Genomic DNA, 19,460 nt, shown 5'->3' with positions numbered 1-19,460 from the left:
ATCCCCACTTCATCGCTACATCGGAGATGCTGCGTCCCATTGCTCATGCGCCGACTATAACACTATGTTCAAACTCACTTAAATCTTGATAAATTGCCATTGTCAACAGCAACCGATCTAAGAACTGCGCCAGACACTTGTCTTATGTAGGCATTGCCGAGCTCGGCACCGTATTCTGCCTGTTTACTCATCTCTTGTATTTGAATATGCATGTGTATACTAGTTTCTTTGGCGCTTCAATGTATAAGTCAGTATTTTTTATGAAATATATTACAGAATACTTATACTGCAGCCACTCTGGCCTTAATGTCTCCTAGTTCCTGCTGTTCTAAAAAAAAGAGAGAGAATGTGTGTTCTGAACAATGGCTCTGTCCAAATGTTTACACAAAGTTATTGTTCTGTTCTTTGTGTCTGCCTGCTGCTCAGCATCTGTTCTATTTATTTAATATCAGTCTGACCCCATATATGAAGGGGTTTATGGCATAAGTCAGATTTTGTCAAAAATGAGTTAAGCACCGTTTTATGTAGTGGGAACTGCACCCTTTTGGATGACGTGGTATCACATATCGATTCCACCCCAGAGCACCATGAAGTTGTCAGCAGAATTGAAAGTTTGTCCAGATGTCGATAGCAGTTGTGTAGGATCTGGTGGACCCAATGGTATGTGCCTGCTGAGCCACGCCTCCTGCAGCTCCATACCATGAGTGCCCTCTGCCGCCACAATATAGGGTGGCCAGTGGCAGTCACACAGCCCACTTGTGGTTGGCGCCACTTTGCTACGTGATGCTACGCAGACACTGCCTGGTTGTGGCTCCGACGCCACTGTTTATGTGTAGTTCAGAGAGCCTCATCCTCATTGCTACTGTATTAACTGGACGTACTTGCTGCTTTATTTGCAATTAGTCTTCATATGCTTGGAGAAAACAAGTTAAGAAAAGCTTCTGTTTCATGTGTTAAATTGTTCATTAATCATTTCTGCTTATGTCCAGCTTTCCTATGATGACCACTCTGTAGCCCACCTCTCCTTCCATTGTGTACCAAGTCGTACATAACACATGACGTAGTGATGTATGTCTTTGTATGCACAGTTGGCTAGTAGACAGTGTCACAAGTTCTATTGTGAAATGGATTGTACAATACATGTTACAGCAGAGTGAAGTAAGTCCGAGTTACATCACAATGCCATGAAACAAAATTAGATTTTCTGTCCCATCACTTGGAAGTTTTCCATTATCATCATCATCATCATCATCGTCATCATCTTGCAGAAAAGCCTGATTTATTTTAACGTCATCAAAAGTGTTTTCAGTTAAGATTTTTATTATAACATCGCCTAAACTGTTTTCAGGGAAGTTTTGTATGATGACATTGCCTATACTATTTTCAGACTAGTTTCGTATTATTTCTGTGTATTGTCGTCTTAGCCATTAGCTTGATTATTTGGTGGTTTTTACTGGTGTTTGTATGATCATATGTTTATGGTTATATGAACAATCCAGAAACACTTAGAGAAATAGTTAACGAATAGGGAGAAATTACCGGATTCTGCTTCAGGATATCATCCATCCAAAAGGGAGTCCAATGAAGAAGATGAGCAACAGCAATTACATGTAACAAAATGACAGACAGAAGATAGAAGACAGGAGATGAAACTGAAAAGGAACTGAGGTGAAGCATACAGTATCAGGAAAGGTAAACCAATTCCTGCTGAAATATTTTGTAATGACAAATGCCACTGTATATGGCAATGTGCTTCAAAAATATCCAAAAGAGAAAGAAAGAAATTTTTTATATTTTATAGAAAATGGGATATTTTAACTCTCAAAATGCCTACCTATGTTGACTAATCAAGGCAGAGTATCCTGCAGCAAGAAGACCATGAATATGATCTCAGCCCCCAAAGGCTTGTATTAACAAATACTATTTACATTTTCAGAATTATTCAGTTAAGGTCTGTAAGAAGTATTTTCCATGAACTTTCCAAATTTCCGTTCACATGGTGACTCGATGTACACAAAAAGTAAAGAAAAGATAGGAGCAACATAGTGATCCTGTTTGAAACTTGTGACAGATATACTACTTCAAGTGGATGTTCTTGACCATATTTTTATGACAAGCGGGCACTTTTATCTGCCACACAATGCTGATTTTGGCTCTGTGGAACTCCAGGCTGAAGAGTAGACTATCTGCACAGTCAGAATGGTACAAAATCATTCCTAAATCCCGAAGAAAGAAGTCATTTCTAGTAGTACAGATGAAGCAAGAAGAATTTTTATCGATGGTAGCTTTGTAGAAGTCGGTAGTTTACTGCAAAACTAATGAATTAAAGTGTCCAATATCTTGGCTACAAATTCACTGGTTGCAGTGTAGAACATCTGAACCTACAGACATACATTACAAATCAACTTTGAATGCTCATATGTGGTTTTTCACCTTTGACATACATAGAGGAAAGAAGGGACATCCAGTCCAGCTCAACAGTGTGAAACAGGAACCACTATACAGTGAAATACAACCAGTCAGTAATCTGAAGATAAAGGACACATTACACTTGTTACCATACATCCCTCCTGTTTACAATGTTTTTTCACTCTTTAAAAGAAACTTTTGAGGACAAAGATGTATTTCTGTGTTAATTCAAACTGAAATTCATGCAATTTATAGATCATTATGATGATAATATCAATGCTACTACTCTTAATTGTGCTCAAGTATTGTCAATTCAAAGAAAAATTCATGAAATGTCTGGTAATTATGATCACAATATTACTATTACTACAGTTAATTTATGCTCCAGTATTAATACTATTTCTTATTAGACTCAATATCCCTATAAGTACTTCTGTTAGGCTTTCCTGGTCTTTCTGTACAATGTTTCACAAAACGTTGAATTTCTCAAAATGAGCAAAACTGACTTACACATTATGCCATGAACCCCTTCATATATGGTATTCGGAAAAAAATGCTTGTTACTAATGCAATAGATATCACTACTTGACACAATAGCTATTCCACTGATATTTTGTACTGTCTTTAACAGAAAGTCGAAAAGAAACAGTTTTATAGAACAAAGAACAGAATGAATATAACATCTGGAAATCAAGCATCCCTCTTAAGGGGCTCCGGAAAGGCTCAAAATCATGAAAAGTTCAATTTTTACTTTTTTGAGTTTTCTGAATCTGCAGATTATTACCTTTTAATAGATATATAATTTATTCAATTCCGAAGACTACAACTATTTTTAAATTTTTTTTGAAATGTGTTCTACATGGGCGTGACCCACTGTGGCGCTGTTAAACTGCTGTCAAATGGTGTTGTTATTAACGTCCGTTTTCATCAGGTACATTTTAGTGATGTGAGATAAAGTATGTGTTGTGGTTAACCTGTGATGGTTCAATATACATCGCTGGTGTGATTGTCGATTGTTTCATGTTTATTCACTCTGTCGTTATCTCGAAAATATTCGTAATTAATTCTGTTTCTTGAGTCTCTGTTTTGTTGAAGTATAATAATGAGTAAAAGTAAAGTTATTAGAAATCCTCTGAAGGCTTTTAAGAAAAGGAGAAATGTTGGAAAGCCAAAGGTATGTGTTATTACTGTAAACAATAAAGACGATAACCAAGTGAGTGAACCTAACCTCTCAAGTACACCTGCCCATAGCAGTCAAAGTGGGAAAGAAAATACTTCACAGAAGAAGCTTGGTTCAATGAGTGAAAACTATGAATGTTTTATGGGCGAATCGGATGTGAATGAAATATTTGATATGTCGGTTCTCAAAGGAATTTTTTCAAACTGTGGAAGATGTATTCATTGTAGTGAAGTTGGTCTGGAACTCTCCATAATAAAGCACGTAGGACTTGCTAGTGAAATACAACTGAAATGTGATAAGTGTTCATACATGGCCACCTTTTGGAACAGTGTTGCAGTAACTGCAACTGAAGAAAATGGTAGCAAAATCTACGAACACAACAATGAGCGATGCTTGCTTTAGACAAGGAACGCCTTCGGGCTGCAGACAGGGCTGTAAAGAGTCTAGAAATATAAGCAAGAGTAAACAGGAGGAGGAACAAGAGGAAGCTGGAGGAGGAGTTTGCAGAGGATGAAGATAATCCATCCTATGGACCTGGAATGCACTAAAAAGTTAATCCAATCTTTGTCGCTCGATTCCCAAAACTTTTATTTTCTCATACTAATTACATGTTTTCTAAGGATCTTCCAAACATATTTGTTTCAAACTTTCAGTAAATGTCACACAATACCTTCTGCATAATTTAACACAGCCTTTTTCCAAAAAACTGTATATTTTTGAATATATAAATAAAAAATTGCAAAAAAATGTTGTGAATTTTCATTACAATTGAAAAAAAATCATCTTTAATAACTGAACTAAAATTTTGTAAAATCCCTGTGTAAAGTTGTAGCCCATATTCCAATAAATAATCTGTAAAAAGTTCAACTTCCTACCTCAAATACTTTGTGAGGAAAGATGTAATTTATAAGCATTATTTTAACATTGCAAGTATAGGGCGTTCCAGAGCCCCTTAAATCACTATAATACTAAAATGGTTTTGTGTTGTGTACCAAAAATGAAATATTTGCTGCTTTTGTCCATACACACAACCATTTGGTTTTGAATAAAGCATTATTATTACTATTATTATTATTATTATTATTATTATTGTAATCAGTATTCTGTTTTAAACATGGCTCTAAACTGATCACCACCACCAACATGAATATCCTATCAGCCAAAACTAAGGGAGGTGTTAAAGTAGGGTTTCCAGGAAATATTGTCGGGTATAGAGAGGCTATCTTCTGTGATAATCAATTGGTATTCAGGAAGAATTGCAGAAATGTTGTGGTTAACAACTAATTTATTCACACTGCAAAAGTCACAGCATAGTATCCAAGTCACAGTACTTTATGCCTGTACAAAGCGTATTATACTGTTTCATTCCCATGCCACTCACAGGGAAATGGCTCCAGGACACTACTGCTCTTCCCCTGATGTCTCAGATTTCTTTGTTTTGGTCTCTGTGTGATGCATTTTTTGGGGAAATGCCTATGACATACAAAACTGAGAGAAAACAAATTCTCAATATGCTGTCTTTCATCTGTGATACACTACTCGAGTTCACTGGCCACCTCGGTTGCTCTTATTTACTGACTAAATAAATCTACCAGTCTCTTCAATTAAAGTAATGCCGGCCAAATGCTGTACACTGTGCAAAAGTGCGAAAGTGCAACACAGGTGTGTATGTCAGCCAGCAGGCAAAGCAAAACAGCGACATCTGTGACACGTATACCAAATGAGTGGTGATGGTTCAATTTCCTTGTTTATGCAGTGCCAGGAGGATTGAAGCAGACCCAGTCTCATGTCCCTATGGTGACTGTAGCCTTACATGAGAGATACTGAGAACTGGCAAGTATTGCAAAAAAGCAAAGACTGGGAGATCTATGTTCTCAGTCATTTAAACGACTAGGAACTTCAGTTCTACAGTGTTACGACTCATTTCATAAAGGCAAATGTAGTTTACTGAACAGTGAAGAACGACAAGACAAATTAAGTGAACTTAAGCAAAGGGATGAGGCACATCAACAGGATTTCAGTGTAAATCATATAATAATTAATACTTCTTGAACTCTTCATTTCTTGTGTTACATTCATTTCTATTTTACTGTACAATGTACTGTTTTTATTTATCCAGAAGGACAATGACAGTACATCTGCACTGCGAACAAGTTCCAAAATTGCATTAAGAATAGCAAGAGCCAGGAAACCATTCTCCAAAAGGGATTTGTAAAAGATTGTCTCATTGATGCTGCAGAACTTTTGTATCCCATGAGCATCTTCAGGTTTCAAGAAAGCTGCCTTACTAAACAGTGACAATATATAAGTGTCACGCCCGGTGATGAGCACAAGCAGTTAATAAATGAAGCTAAGGATTTTGTTGCTTTCTCTGTTGCACTGGATGTAGTAGTAGATCTTACAGATACAGCTCAGGAGTGACACACATACGAGGTGTCAATAACACTCTGGATGTAACAGAGGACATTTTCGACTTAATGCCTTTGAAAGGGCCTATGACTTGTAAACTTAGTCCAAGCTGTCAAGCCAGTGATTGATGGTGTCAGCATACATTGGAATTTGTTAATCTCAGTGACCATGGAAGGAGCACTGGAAATGTGAGGCCATCAGAGAGGGCTCATAGCACAGATGCGCAGAAAGCTACAACACACAGAAGAGATGATGTATGAAATTCACTGCATTCTGCATCAGAAGGCACTGTGTGCAAAATCAGTAATGTTAGAAAACGTCATGCAAACTGTTGTGCATACTCTAAACTATCTGAAGAGACATGGGCTTATGCATTGCCAGTTTTGGTAGTTCTTGGAGGAATTAGGAGACGAGGACAGCAACATACTTTACTATATTGAAGTAAGCTGGCTCAGTCCAGGTAAAATGCTGGAAAGATTTTTTGATTTATGTTTGGCTGTAGTACATTTCTTATATGAGAAGGGAAAGAGTGAATCAAAATTAGAAGACCCATGTCCATTTCTCGTGGACATTATGTCTCACATGAAAATAATTTCTGACATGTTGCAAATAGTAAATGCTTATGAAAGGAAGCTTGCTCTTTGGGGGATCCAAATATTGTCTGAAAACACTGCACATTTCCCTACCATTGGTTTGGTCCATGCACGTGCTAGATTTCAAGAATACACTTCAAAAAATGTAAAAATTAAGGAGCAATTCCGAGCACAATTTGTAGATGTTATGAGTGTGTCTCCTATCATTCACTGTTTTCAACATCAGTTAAAGATGATCCAAATCATCTACAGATGGAACTGATCGACCTGCAGTGCAACACATGGCTCGAGGACAAGTGCTTTGCAATATAAAGTACAAAAGAATTCCATGAAAATTTTCCACAGCAAGAATTTCCATGCCTGCAAAGCTGCAAGAGTTATGTCCATGTTCGGATCTACTAATGTGTGTGAAAGATTTTTGTCCATAATACAAATGGATAAATTGAGATCTCAATCAAGTATTTGTGATGAGAATCTTTGCAAGTGCTTACGTTTCTCAATGTGCCATGTTTTTATGTCCAATATTAACTTCAGCATTTTTCATCACCAATGATAAATGTATTTCGGATTTCATTCTCTTTCTAATTTAAAACTGTTATTTACTTATTGTGCCTCATACTGCTCTATGTTACGTAGGTAAACAGCATTATCAGAAAAATTATCCTTTAATTATTGAGACATGTCTGATACTCTTGCCATGAAGGATATTTAGGTACCTGATGTGGACATAAAACCAACCTGGCATATTTATGCACCATTTGTTTCTTTGTTTTAAAACTGACGTTCGTGGTAGGGCGATGGAATGACAAGATACCTTCCACAATTGCATTGCATACAGTGAAAAGGGTGCGAGAATGCCCAAGGTACAGTGTATCCCAGCTAGTTGATTAAGTGGCGACATCTGTGCTTAGATACACTACGTGATCAAAAGTATCTGGACACCTGGCTGAAAATGACTTACAAGTTTGTGGCATCCTCCATCAGTAATGCTGGAATTCAATATGATGTTGGCCCGCCCTTAGCCTTCATGACAGCATTCCACTCTCACAGGCATTCGTTCAATCAGGTGCTGGAAGCTTTCTTGGGGAATGGCAGCTCATTCTTCACAGAGTGCTGCACTGAGGAGAGGTATCGATGTCGGTCGGTGAGGCCTGGCACGAAGTCGGCATTCCAAAACATCCCAAAGGTGTTCTATAGATTCAGGTCAGGACTCTGTGCAGGCCAATCCACTACAGGGATGTTAATGTCGTGCAAGCACTCTGCTACAGGCTGTGCATTATGAAGAGGTGCTCGATCATACTGAAAGGTGGAATCGCCATCCCCGAATTGCTATTCAACAGTGGGAAGCAAGAAGGTTCTTAAAACATCAATGCAGGCCTATGCTGTGATAGTGCCATGCAAAACAAGGGCTGCAAGCCCCCCCTCCATGATAAACACGACCACACCATAACAGCACTGTCTCCGAATTTTACTGTTGGCACTACACACGATGGCAGATGATGTTCACTGGGCATTCGCCATACCCACACCCTGCCATCGGATTGTCACATTGTGTACTGTGATTCATCACTCCACACAACGTTTTTCTATTGTTCAATCGTCCAATGTTTATGCTTCTTACACCAAGCAAGGCGTCATTTGGCATTTACTGGCATGATGTGTGGCTTAAGAGCAGCCGCTCGACCATGAAATCCAAGTTTTTCTCACCTCCCACCTAACTGTCATAGTACTTGCAGCGCATCCCGATGCAGTTTGGAATTCCTGTGTGATGGTCTGGATAGATGTCTGCCTATTACACATTACAACCCTCTTCAACTGTCTGCAGTCTCTGTCAGTCAACAGATGAGGTCGGCCTGTACGCTTTTGTGCTGTATGTGTCCCTTTACACTTCTACTTCACTACCACATTGGAAACAGTGGACCTAGGGATGTTTAGGAGTGTGGAAATCTCGCGTACAGCCATATGACACAAGTGACACCCAGCCTTATGTGGTCTAAGGCAAACAAGGGGAAAACTGAATCTGCACAGTCGAATAGGGATTTGAATCACAACCCTACCAAAAGCAAATCCAGAGTCCTAACACTACGCTACCTCAATTGGTTCCATATACTGGAAAGAGAAGGGAAGCAATGAAATGTTTCTTGGTGGACTATAAATCATTTGAGTAGTAAACAAATTGCTGAAAAATGGAGGCATTGAGTCGCACCTAGGCACATAAATATTCTAGCTTTTGAAGCTAGAAACATTATCAGTCCTGTTTACATGCCAACCTTTGACTCAGCCCTTCAACAATAAGGTGAAAAGCAAATGACAGTAGCCCAAACACCTTCAAGGACACAGCTTTTTAAGAAGATTGCACAATAGCAAAAATAGTAATAGTTGTGGGCAACTGACAAGGAAATTCATGGTGCTGTACTTAAAAGAGACTGAGAAGGCTTCTCTAAATTGTGAAGTACAAAACGGACAGGAAAGTCGTGTCTACAGCCAATAGCTGAAGTGTCACACTATAAAGCGTATAACATCAACAAAATTCTCGCTAGAGGCCAATGATTAGCTTTGTGTATCTGAGAATCAATACCACCTGTCCCCAGATATTCTATGGTCAACAGTATGTAATGTATTCTGCAATATGATCATACAGTTTTGGTATAGACAACAACACTATAATATTACATTGAAGAACAGTCCACTCAATCCAGGACACTTACGGTACCAGAAGGAAAGAAAGAAGAATAGGGTTTAACATCCTGTTGACAATGAAGCCAATGGAGATGGATGGTGTTGGAAAACAGACGAACAATTTGACAATATAGGTGACTTACTGAATTTACACATTGGCAGTTTAGAACTGGGCAATGTCATATGTAGTAAATGGTGCCAAATGAAATGAAAACATAATTTGGAACAATAACTTTGATGACTTGTGATCAGGAGACAAAATGGATAGCATTGATGATGCTACTGTTATACAGAAGTGAGTCACCATTATGCTACTCCAGAAATATACATTCCATTTGATTCCAAACTGTGTCAAATGGCGGTCTAACACATTTTGTGGATCGAGATGTCCAAGGAAAGTGTGGGTTAAGGATTGCCACAAAGGATGAATAGCACTGGCGTATGTCCTTGGAGTTGTGCAAGAAACAGGAGCCAATACTATGAGACTTTTTGTTAAATTCAATTTTGTTATTCTCTTGTAATAAATTTAAAAGATATGAGAAATGATTTTCACTGACTACACTGGTACTAGTTGAAATATTACTGCTGTATTTATGTACTTGTATTATCGCAAATAAAATGTAGTGCCTCAGAGTTAATAGCACTCCAAATCAAAAATTTCTTACTGGCACTTAGAACCAGTCAGTTCCTCATATGGCACCTAGAACTTTATTAATAAATTATTTATTTTCTAATTTGTCTCATTTTTTGCAGTGATGAGGCAAGCAGCATAATTCCATAATATCTTTAGAATGTTTAGGATAAAAATAAGTTATGTACCAAAAGAGATACGTTGTTTTTTTTTTATTATAGTGACAATTGTGAGATTTGGCACTTACGAAGGACACTCTGGAAGTAAGTTTTGCCTCTGGTTTTGAAAGAGAATATGGTACAACTGGTGACACAAACACTTGTTTGTGACACACTCATTGCTGGTTCAACAATAGAAGGAGCATTAGTGAAGGAGGAATGATGGATGCACAGAGTGCAGGAGAAGAGAGGGTAGCAGCAGACCAGTGTGCCAGGTGTTATTCAAGTACAAATCGCAGTGCCACACGGACATGTACTGACAACATGATCACCAATGGAAATGTGTGCTGTTATCTGGTATGAATAGGCATATGGGACCAGTGTGCCTGCCTTCCATGAAAGCCCACAGTTCGTGTATGATGTCATGTCTCGTCAAATGGTTGGTTGGAGACGGAGATATTGGACCACCCGGCCTACAGTCCTAATCTTGCCCCCATTGGACTTTCACCTGTTTCCTGCATTGAAAGCTGCACTCTCAGGACATCACTTTCAAACCAATTCTGAGGTAGAGCAGGATGTGCGACACTTCCTCGCATTGCAGGGCACAGATTCTTACCAGAGTGGTTTCTTGAAATTGATTGCATGCTATGACAAATGTCTCAATATCAGTGGCGACTATGTTGACAAATAGTGTAAGGTGTATAGTTCATGATGCAATGGTGTATTTGTTTATGGCAATAATGTTTCTATGTGGAAAAACAATGATGACACTTACTTTTGGAAACACTTGACATTTCCACTCTCCAAATGTACTCTTAAGCCTATTTTGGAAAAAAGAGTGACACAGATTCTTTAAATATTGACAATGCAGGTATAAACTACGTTTAATGACATACAGGAAATCCTTTACAAATGATTAACTGGAATGTGCACGAGTCTTATTCTCTTACTAATACACTACCCAAGCAGAATATGCTAGAGTATGACAGCATGATAAATGTAATCTGGGATATGTATTTCTGAGATATTTTAAAATGGCTTCAGTGAAATATAATTTGACAGCCAGATTCTAACTTCTAACAATGGATAGCAATGCTAATATATTTAATATTAGCTTGCCAGTGCTTAAGAACCTTCCTGGCTTTCTTTTCCATTGTTAAGGAGAACAATGAAATTTAACAAAACCAGATAAACTTTGAAATAACTCAGAACAAAGCCACAATTTGTGACTGTAATTAAAAATAAACTGTTAACAAGTACTATTGCACAATGGATGCAGTCAGCTGGTGAATTGTTCCCAAAGGAATGATATATTATTTGGCAAGAAGTGCTGCTTTGACTCTGTGTCTTCATGATGCATGAAGAAATTTGTACCACATATTCTTATGTAAAACTGATCACATATACAACAATGATAAAACCAGGTGATCTGGAGGGTAAAGGGAGGTGCAGTCATCAAAATTTTTGTCAGGCAACACCATAATGGCACTAGTAAAGCATTGTCATATTAAAGAAACAAATTTTGCAACATAGGATGCACTCAGCAAAAAGTCAGCACGTTTGTAAATCTTAATTCATCACTGAATAATAAGATCAGATCAATGGGCTACAATGAAACAGAGACTCTACCATCACATGGCCAAAGCCACATTTAATAGCAAGTTTGTTTAATGCATAACTGCATTTGGGCATCTTTCATTTATGAAGTTCAACTATTGGTGCAAACAAAATGAAAAATAATGAATTGGATGACATTACCTTTCGAAACATAATATGCATGGTTTGGTACCATCTGAAGTGGACTAATAAATAACTGGCACAGTTCAGATATTTGGCAATTGCAGCACAGCAGTGGAACATACAGTCTGCACCATTAATGTTTGACTACACTTACAGACATATGTCGTATGAGAAAGTGACTGAGGTCTGACGTATGTTCTGTTGAGTTGATTCTAGGGTTCCTTGTGACAATGACATGCACATTTGAGAATACTGCAAACTGAAAGCTACTTGTATTAGCATTAGCTAGATAGTGGATATTAAGAACCTCTATGGCTGTCTTTTCCTTTGTTAATATGGAGATCACAAGGAGAAAGAAAAATTAAATTTAACAAAACCTGATAAACCTTTCAAATAACTGCAAACAGACCTTCCTCACCTACACACTGTTGCTTTTAATATAAGTAACACACTGGCAGTCGTGAACGTACTTTCTACACTTAACTACAGCGCAACTAACTGAACCCACTAAAGGTCACAGGGTTATGCAATTTTGTCTCACCTACATCTGGGCCAAACACCATCTAGTACATTAGAGACTAGCTTCATTCACTGCAAAAACTGAATAGTTATGGAAGATTTATGAACAATGTTCGCATTTCACAAAAGGTGCCATGTTCTGTAAAATTGTTATTTCCATTATTATGATAACCACTTGTATGTTAAAACATGGTTACATGTTTATATTTACACTTTAATAATTAGTACAAATTAAATTGATTATATGATAGAACAGACTCACCTGCAGGTATTCTACAATACTAATTCAATATTGTTTTCGAGATCTGTCAGTCTCACAAGAGATTTACCTGAAAAACATAAAAATTTGGAGTTACTTCCCAACTATATAAAATTCTAATCTGAGGCCTTTCATATGCAACTAAAATGTATAGTTACTGTTTTATGAAGTACTACATAGAAATTATGCATCTTGGGGAGTAGAATGTATAGTCTCATATAACTGCATACAAAGAGACTCAATACAGTACAGTGCAGTGCACAGTTATGAACACACTGTAGTCTCTTACAGATACTCAAAATAGTAACACAAATTAAATTAAAAATAGTACTGAATTCAACTGACAGTATGTTAAACATGCATTGGAAAGATCAAATTACTTCAAGTGAAACAACATTACTTTACAGTACTATATCTCTCTTGCTCATGTCAGAAAGTTCACAATATTGCTTGATCTTTACAACAGTTGATAGCTTTCACTTTTAATTCCCTTACATTATACTGAATATCAAAGTTGTGCGTCCAAATTTATAATCAGGATGTTAGCTTTTTACAAGCACAAATTACAGCTTCAAAAATACTTGTCACACTATCAAATGAAAGCATTTAATTATTTAAAAAATATTTTTATTCAAACAAGAGACATATAAGAAGTCATACATCTGATTAGTATTCAGGAAAAAGTACATGTGCAGAAAACTATTTCAAAGCTCACTTTCAGTTCAGTTTGTCAAGAAAATACTTCAGTTATAAAGTTAGCCCTGCAGGTATAAGATATACTTTTTACACATTTGGCACTAAATTCACAATTAGCTTGTGTGGGAGCCAAAGGAATAGTTTTAAGATGTTGGCTGAAGTGTATCATCAAATCATATGTTATTTTCAAAAAGAGAACTGTTTGTAGTAAACGCAATACAGCATCAGTATAATCACTTGAATTACATATAATGGAAAGCATTATATAATTTATCATCTCAGCAAGTAATTACAGGTTTAGTTCTACTGATCAGGAATCTGTATCTAATTGAGAGAAACATAAAAGAATGTCATCTAAGTTCCAACAGACGTTGTGGGTTGTTGTGTGATGCAGATTTTTAAGGACAAAGCAAAAATGTTATGATGTTAAACCCTAATCTTAATTCCTTCGAATTATGGATGAATTACAGAGAAATACACGTCCTTTTTCCTCCACTAAAGAAGAATCTGATGTTTCCAGCAGCTAGGTGTAAATTTTTTACTTATTTTTGTGTAATTTTTTTTAATCAACTGTTCTATGAGTTGTGCCATTATTGGTCAGCCCACTTTGTCTGCATCCTTTTTATACAGTGTACTATAGGATGACTGACATATAAAGGTGTCTTAAGTAATTGAAGCCATGGTCGTATCAGAAGAAAGAAATAGTAATTTTACATGAATGAATTATGAGAAATCTTTGTGAAAGAGGGCTGTCACACTTTTTGGATACTAGCCAAAAATAAATGTAGAAGTGAAATTTTTTAAGCCAGCTGATTTTTGTGTACCATTCTATCAATGTGAATGAGATGTGGGTCCATACCAGAAATAAAGCTACAGATACTTTCTTCCATGTTAATCAACATCATCCATTGTTGCAACACAGTTGGCAATTCCTTTGTTTGCAAGATCATTTTTTGTGAGCAGCCTACTGTGTGTACACCAGACTACCTGATTGCCAACTATCCTAAATTGTATGATTTAAATAATAGTTTTTGGAATTGTGTGACATATATTGAATTTCTAAGCAAAGATTGGACTAGCTCTTTTGCTCGTTTGGCTTGTTTTTCTTGAGAGACTTGAGTATATTTTGGTGTAAGAAAATACACGTTTGTTCAATGATGACTGTAAAGGTTTGTTTTGTAATAACTATTTTTATTTTTTGCAGTGTGCACTGCTCAGTGTAAAGAACACCTTACCTGTGCTGCTATTTTCTCACACTAATTTCTCAGGTTCAATGTTTTAGATGTGAACATTGACTGGATATGAAATATGTGCACCTGCAAGTCCACAACTCAAATGAGACTTCAGGGTTGTGCAGAAAGCTTTATCTGGCCATATTCTGTGGATGCCTTCAAATAAGCATGCTTGTTAAAGCCAGCACATACAGAAAACTAGGGATATTCAGATTTTTTAAAAATCTTGTTGCGGAGAATATATGTGTTCTTTGTGCCACAAATAATAAATAAGGGAACTGTGTTTGCTATTAAAATGACCAAAACATCTTCACTTTTTAATTTCTTTGATATGGTCCTCACAGCCCATATAAATTAATTGACATCATTTTCCTTTATTTGACTGTAGTTATTTGAGAAAAGTCTGTGTGTGTAACAAAATCAGTTGATTTTGACCTCTAAGGTCATTTTCAAGTGATCTATATGTGCAGATAATTCAGAAAAACTGAATTGGATTCACAATATGGGGTGGCAGCTAATACATATATGTACAGTTGCAAATGTAGTTTGTACTTCACACGCAGTTTTCTAAGGTATATCTACGTTTCTTCATATTTATTGATAACTTACAAATTCTCACAGAAACTAAAATCAGTTCTTGTGCTGGTCATACAGAGTTTCTTCTAGTAATTCTAGCCAGAGAAAGAAAAAATAGTATACCATCATCTTCACCTTGTCACTTGTGCTGTCAAACCATATTTCATCTACTTGAATGGTCTACACCCATTAGTCTACAGCCCCCAAAGCTCCAGAAGTTTAATGATTGAAGGTGCCAGTCTGCAAATCATCCTGACATTGTTGCCCGATTTGGACAATGTAAACATAACCCTTCCATTTGTCGAACTATTAAAGCGACTACTGAAACAATAGAACTATATATAAGTCATCATGCATACTGTCATTTTCAACATTCTGTCTCTTCCACCTATTAGTGCATATAAGGAATCTCACTAACTTTGGCAATTTTGTCTTCTATGTTCACTTCTCCCTTTTTGTGCTGTAATTGTAAATGCTTACATAGACCTACTTTTAATAGTCCGGCAACATCTTTTCATTAAAGAGCCTACAAAAGTATTAATACTGTGTACGTACATACGTATGTATGAGCTTTGCAAGGTCTGCATTGACAAAATTGAAAAGGCTAGAGAATATCTACCGCATGTATCTCCTAGGAGTCGGGTGCATTATCTCTGGTGTTTCGACAGATATTCGTTTGGGTTTTGCAATATGTAGACTGAGTAACTCCAGATGTACTGTTAACCTTATGTTTCATGTGACAGCCAGTATAAACGTAAAATTGTTTTTTTCTCATTACAAATAAAATGTTATTAAAGTGGAATTTTCTGAGAGCAGTCCTAATTTATTCTAGTGCAACATTTGGTTGAATAATTTATGTATCAACAAGGACAGCAAAACATGGAGAATTAACAGCAGTCCAGCAGCAATTGAGTGTTGCTGCTGCATGGTGGTAGCTAACAGCCGACATGACGTGGACCAGTACACAAAGTGGGGCGAGTGTGCTTATAGAAACTAAATCAGGCCATTCTAGAAGAAGAGAAATTGAAAATGCTATTTTCCTGAGCTGTATTAATACTGTCTTGTCTCGTGCTGGCCTACGATGTGCTGTCTGCCTGCTACCATCTTAAAGCACCACTACTGACAAGGGAACCTCCCCATAGCACCCCCCTCAGATTTAGTTATAAGTTGGCACAGTCAATAGGCCTTGAAAAACTGAACACAGATCAATCGAGAAAACAGGAAGAAGTTGTGTGGAACTATGAAAAAAATTAGTAAAATATACAAACTGAGTAGTCCATGTGCAAGATAAGCAACATCAAGTAGATTGTAAGCTCAGGAGCGCCGTGGTCCCGTGGTTAGCGTGAGTAACTGCGGTACGAGAGGTCCCTGGTTCAAGTCTTCCCTCGACTGAAAATTTTACTTTCTTTATTTTCGCAAAGTTATGATCTGTCCATTCGTTCATTGACGTCTCTGTTCACTGTAATAAGTTTAGTGCCTGTGTTTTGCGACCGCACCGCAAAACCGTGCGATTAGTAGACGAAAGGACGTGCCTCTCCAGTGGGAACCGAAAACATTTGATCGCAAGGTCATAGGTCAACCGATTCCTCCACGGGAAAACACGTCTGATATATTCTATGCGACACTGGTGACAGCATGTGCGTCACATGACAGGAATATGTTGTCGACCCATCTAACTTTTACACTTAGCGAATGGGTAAAAAGATTCTTCTACCTTGCCCGATTTAGGTTTTCTTGTGGATGTGATAATCACTCCCAAAAAAGTGATGGAAACATAAGAGTTTGACACATAAACTGAAAATAAAAAACTAAATTTTTCACTCGAGGTAAGACTTGAACCTAGGATCTCTTATTCCGTAGCTGCTCTCGCTAACCACGTGACCACAGCGCTCCTAGACGTTCGTTCGTCTTGATGTTGCATATCTTCGCATGGACTACTCAGTTTATATATTTTACTAATTTTTTTCATAGTTCCACATAACTTCTTCCTGTTTTCTCGATTGATCTGTGTTCAGTTTTTCAAGGCCTATCCACTGTGCCAACTTATAACTAAATCTGAGGGGGGTGCGATGGGGAGGTTCCCTTGTGAGTACCTTTAGAGTACTAGTTATTCTTCATGTTTTTTGTATCTCATCATACATATTGTTAAACAAAATATTACACAAGACTAATTTCGGACTGCTGTACCCAGTGGCCACTTAATTTTCACTTCAAAAGCAGTTTGTTTATTACAGGAAGCAAAAGGATAATTTCTGTTGAGATGAACATTCCATGAAACAGTCTCTTGTAGAAAATGCACATGTCCATTCATCTCGTATTAGTTAAGATGGTCAAGCTTAAACCTGTGAATGATGACACTGTGAAGAGATTTCAAACACAAAACCAGAAAGTAAATGGATGTTGTATACTTGTATGCATTACGTTGCGTGTACTTATGCTCATAATTTGTGCTGTAAGACAGTGCTGCCAGTCGTAGGAAGGTGGCATTTGTGAAAATTGCTGTGACATTCAGGATGACTTGTAAATCAGAGTTTGATGCAGAGACTCTTAGCTTACTTTAAACACAAGCAAACTTCAGGTACCAAAACTGGTAGGTCCAAGTATCCTGTATTGTTTCGGTAAAGCGTCGGCAATAATTTTCTAGAGTCTGTGACATCACCTGATTATCTCAGCATGACTTGGTTGTAGTGTTTAAACTGGAACAGTCATTTGAATCTTGTAATGAGAAAGTCAAATTCCAGGATGCAAGTCACTGTGGGGTTTTTTGAGATAAGTAGCTTCTCTATGAATGACACAGCATACAGGATGCTGTGCAACATGAGCTTGGCCGGTCTGGAGGATTCATACCAGATCACATTAACTCAGGGCGGCCAGAAATTCTACGCACATGCGGAGCTGCTGCAAGTGTTGCAACTTCCTGGTCACCATGTGCACGCTTGCCAGATGTGTAAACAGGGAGACAGAAGTGTATCAAAATAGTAAACAATGAGTTGAAACTATTGGGAGGAATTAATATAATAATTAAGTATTGGAATTTTTAAAATGTTAATTTTACTGTATGCTGAAAAATAGCTGTCTCATAATTAAATGAAAGAAAGGAGACTTACAATGTCAGCCATTTCTCTCACTTTTTTTAGAAGAATTACTCCAGAGCAACAGAAATCATTTGCTCCATTCACACTTACAGGAGATATGTGATAATGAACTAATTTCATTTTCAATCCTGTTCCTCACTTAATATACCAACTATAATTTTCCAATTTCAAAAGCAGTAATCATAATGTTATGCACTGAAGAGAGAGATTTAAGAAATTAAGCTTCAAAACTATATAATATAGGGTCTTACCAGTTGATGAATTCTCTTTTCTGTTCAATACAGTACACCCTTAAAAACAGTTGTCAGTCACTGTGTGTACATTAGTGTCAACAATATTGTGAGGCACATTTAAAAAAAAGTCAATGACTGTATCAGTTTCTGATCTTACCTCGCAGCACCGGAGTATTGTTACTGTGCCTGACAAGTTTGTGTAGGGGCAAATCAGGCATACGCCTTCTCATTTCTGCAGCCAGACCTCGAGCAGGATTCCATGGCTTGTATTCCCTTAACTTGGTTTCCCTTTCATTCTGTATAATTTCCACAAGTGGTCTGGTTTCTACAATAGAGGATTCACCTGTTACCACATTCCAAGAGAAAACAACTCCTCCCTGGTACTGCTTTCTCTGTTGGAGTGGCCTAGATTGATGAATAAGAGGAACACAAATTACTACAACTTTTAACAGTTCAGTTCACAATAATGAACCATTAAGCAATATCATAGCACATACACCACATAGCACTGCAATTATTACACAGAAAGAACTAATACCTTTGACAGTTTAAATACTTCACTTTGGTTCATACTTTCACCCTACAAAAGTTCATAGAGTCTTGTAAGATAATAAACCAGTTTCAAATAAGATACAAAAAGCCAGTATTTTGTGTCACTATATGTACTCCGCAGTTTTGTATGAGATGAGGAGGAGGAAGAAGAAGGCAGAAAAAGTAAAGGTGACGAGAGTGGGTTGAGAACGGAATTAAGTGGGGCTCTGACTGGTGAGTAAAACTGTCGGAGCAACAGTGATCTTTCCAGTTGGTGACCACTAAAATATTTTTACATGGCTCATACATCAGGAAGGATGGTGGTTATTTGGAACACCTTAAACACGATGATAGAGATTCATTAATTTTTATCAACATTTGTCTAAAGTTTTGTAGTGCATCTGTCTCAATCCTTGCATAAAAGTGTACCAGTAATACAGACAAAAATACCTTGATATTAATTCACTTTCACATGTAAATAAACAATATGAGCACCAGTACTTTCCATTTGTTTGTCTTG

General features: G+C 37.2%; 1 protein-coding gene across 1 annotated transcript in view; it reads right to left on the bottom strand.

Annotated features, from left to right (window-relative positions):
- The window catches only part of LOC124556371, a 118,369-nt gene that overhangs the window by 15,010 nt on the left and 83,899 nt on the right, over nucleotides 1-19,460 (bottom strand). Inside the window, exons 9-10 of the mRNA XM_047130335.1 lie at nucleotides 18,567-18,814; nucleotides 12,581-12,647 (exon numbers count right to left, since the gene is read on the bottom strand). Coding sequence (XP_046986291.1) covers nucleotides 12,592-12,647; nucleotides 18,567-18,814 — 304 coding nt within the window. The 3' untranslated portion in view covers nucleotides 12,581-12,591. The remainder of the gene's footprint in view (nucleotides 1-12,580; nucleotides 12,648-18,566; nucleotides 18,815-19,460) is intronic.

Source organism: Schistocerca americana, chromosome X (assembly GCF_021461395.2).
Source record: "Schistocerca americana isolate TAMUIC-IGC-003095 chromosome X, iqSchAmer2.1, whole genome shotgun sequence".
Taxonomy (NCBI): Eukaryota; Metazoa; Arthropoda; class Insecta; order Orthoptera; family Acrididae; genus Schistocerca; species Schistocerca americana.
The sequence above is the reverse complement of the archived record's forward strand: the minus strand, read 5'-3'. Positions and strand labels throughout refer to the sequence as shown.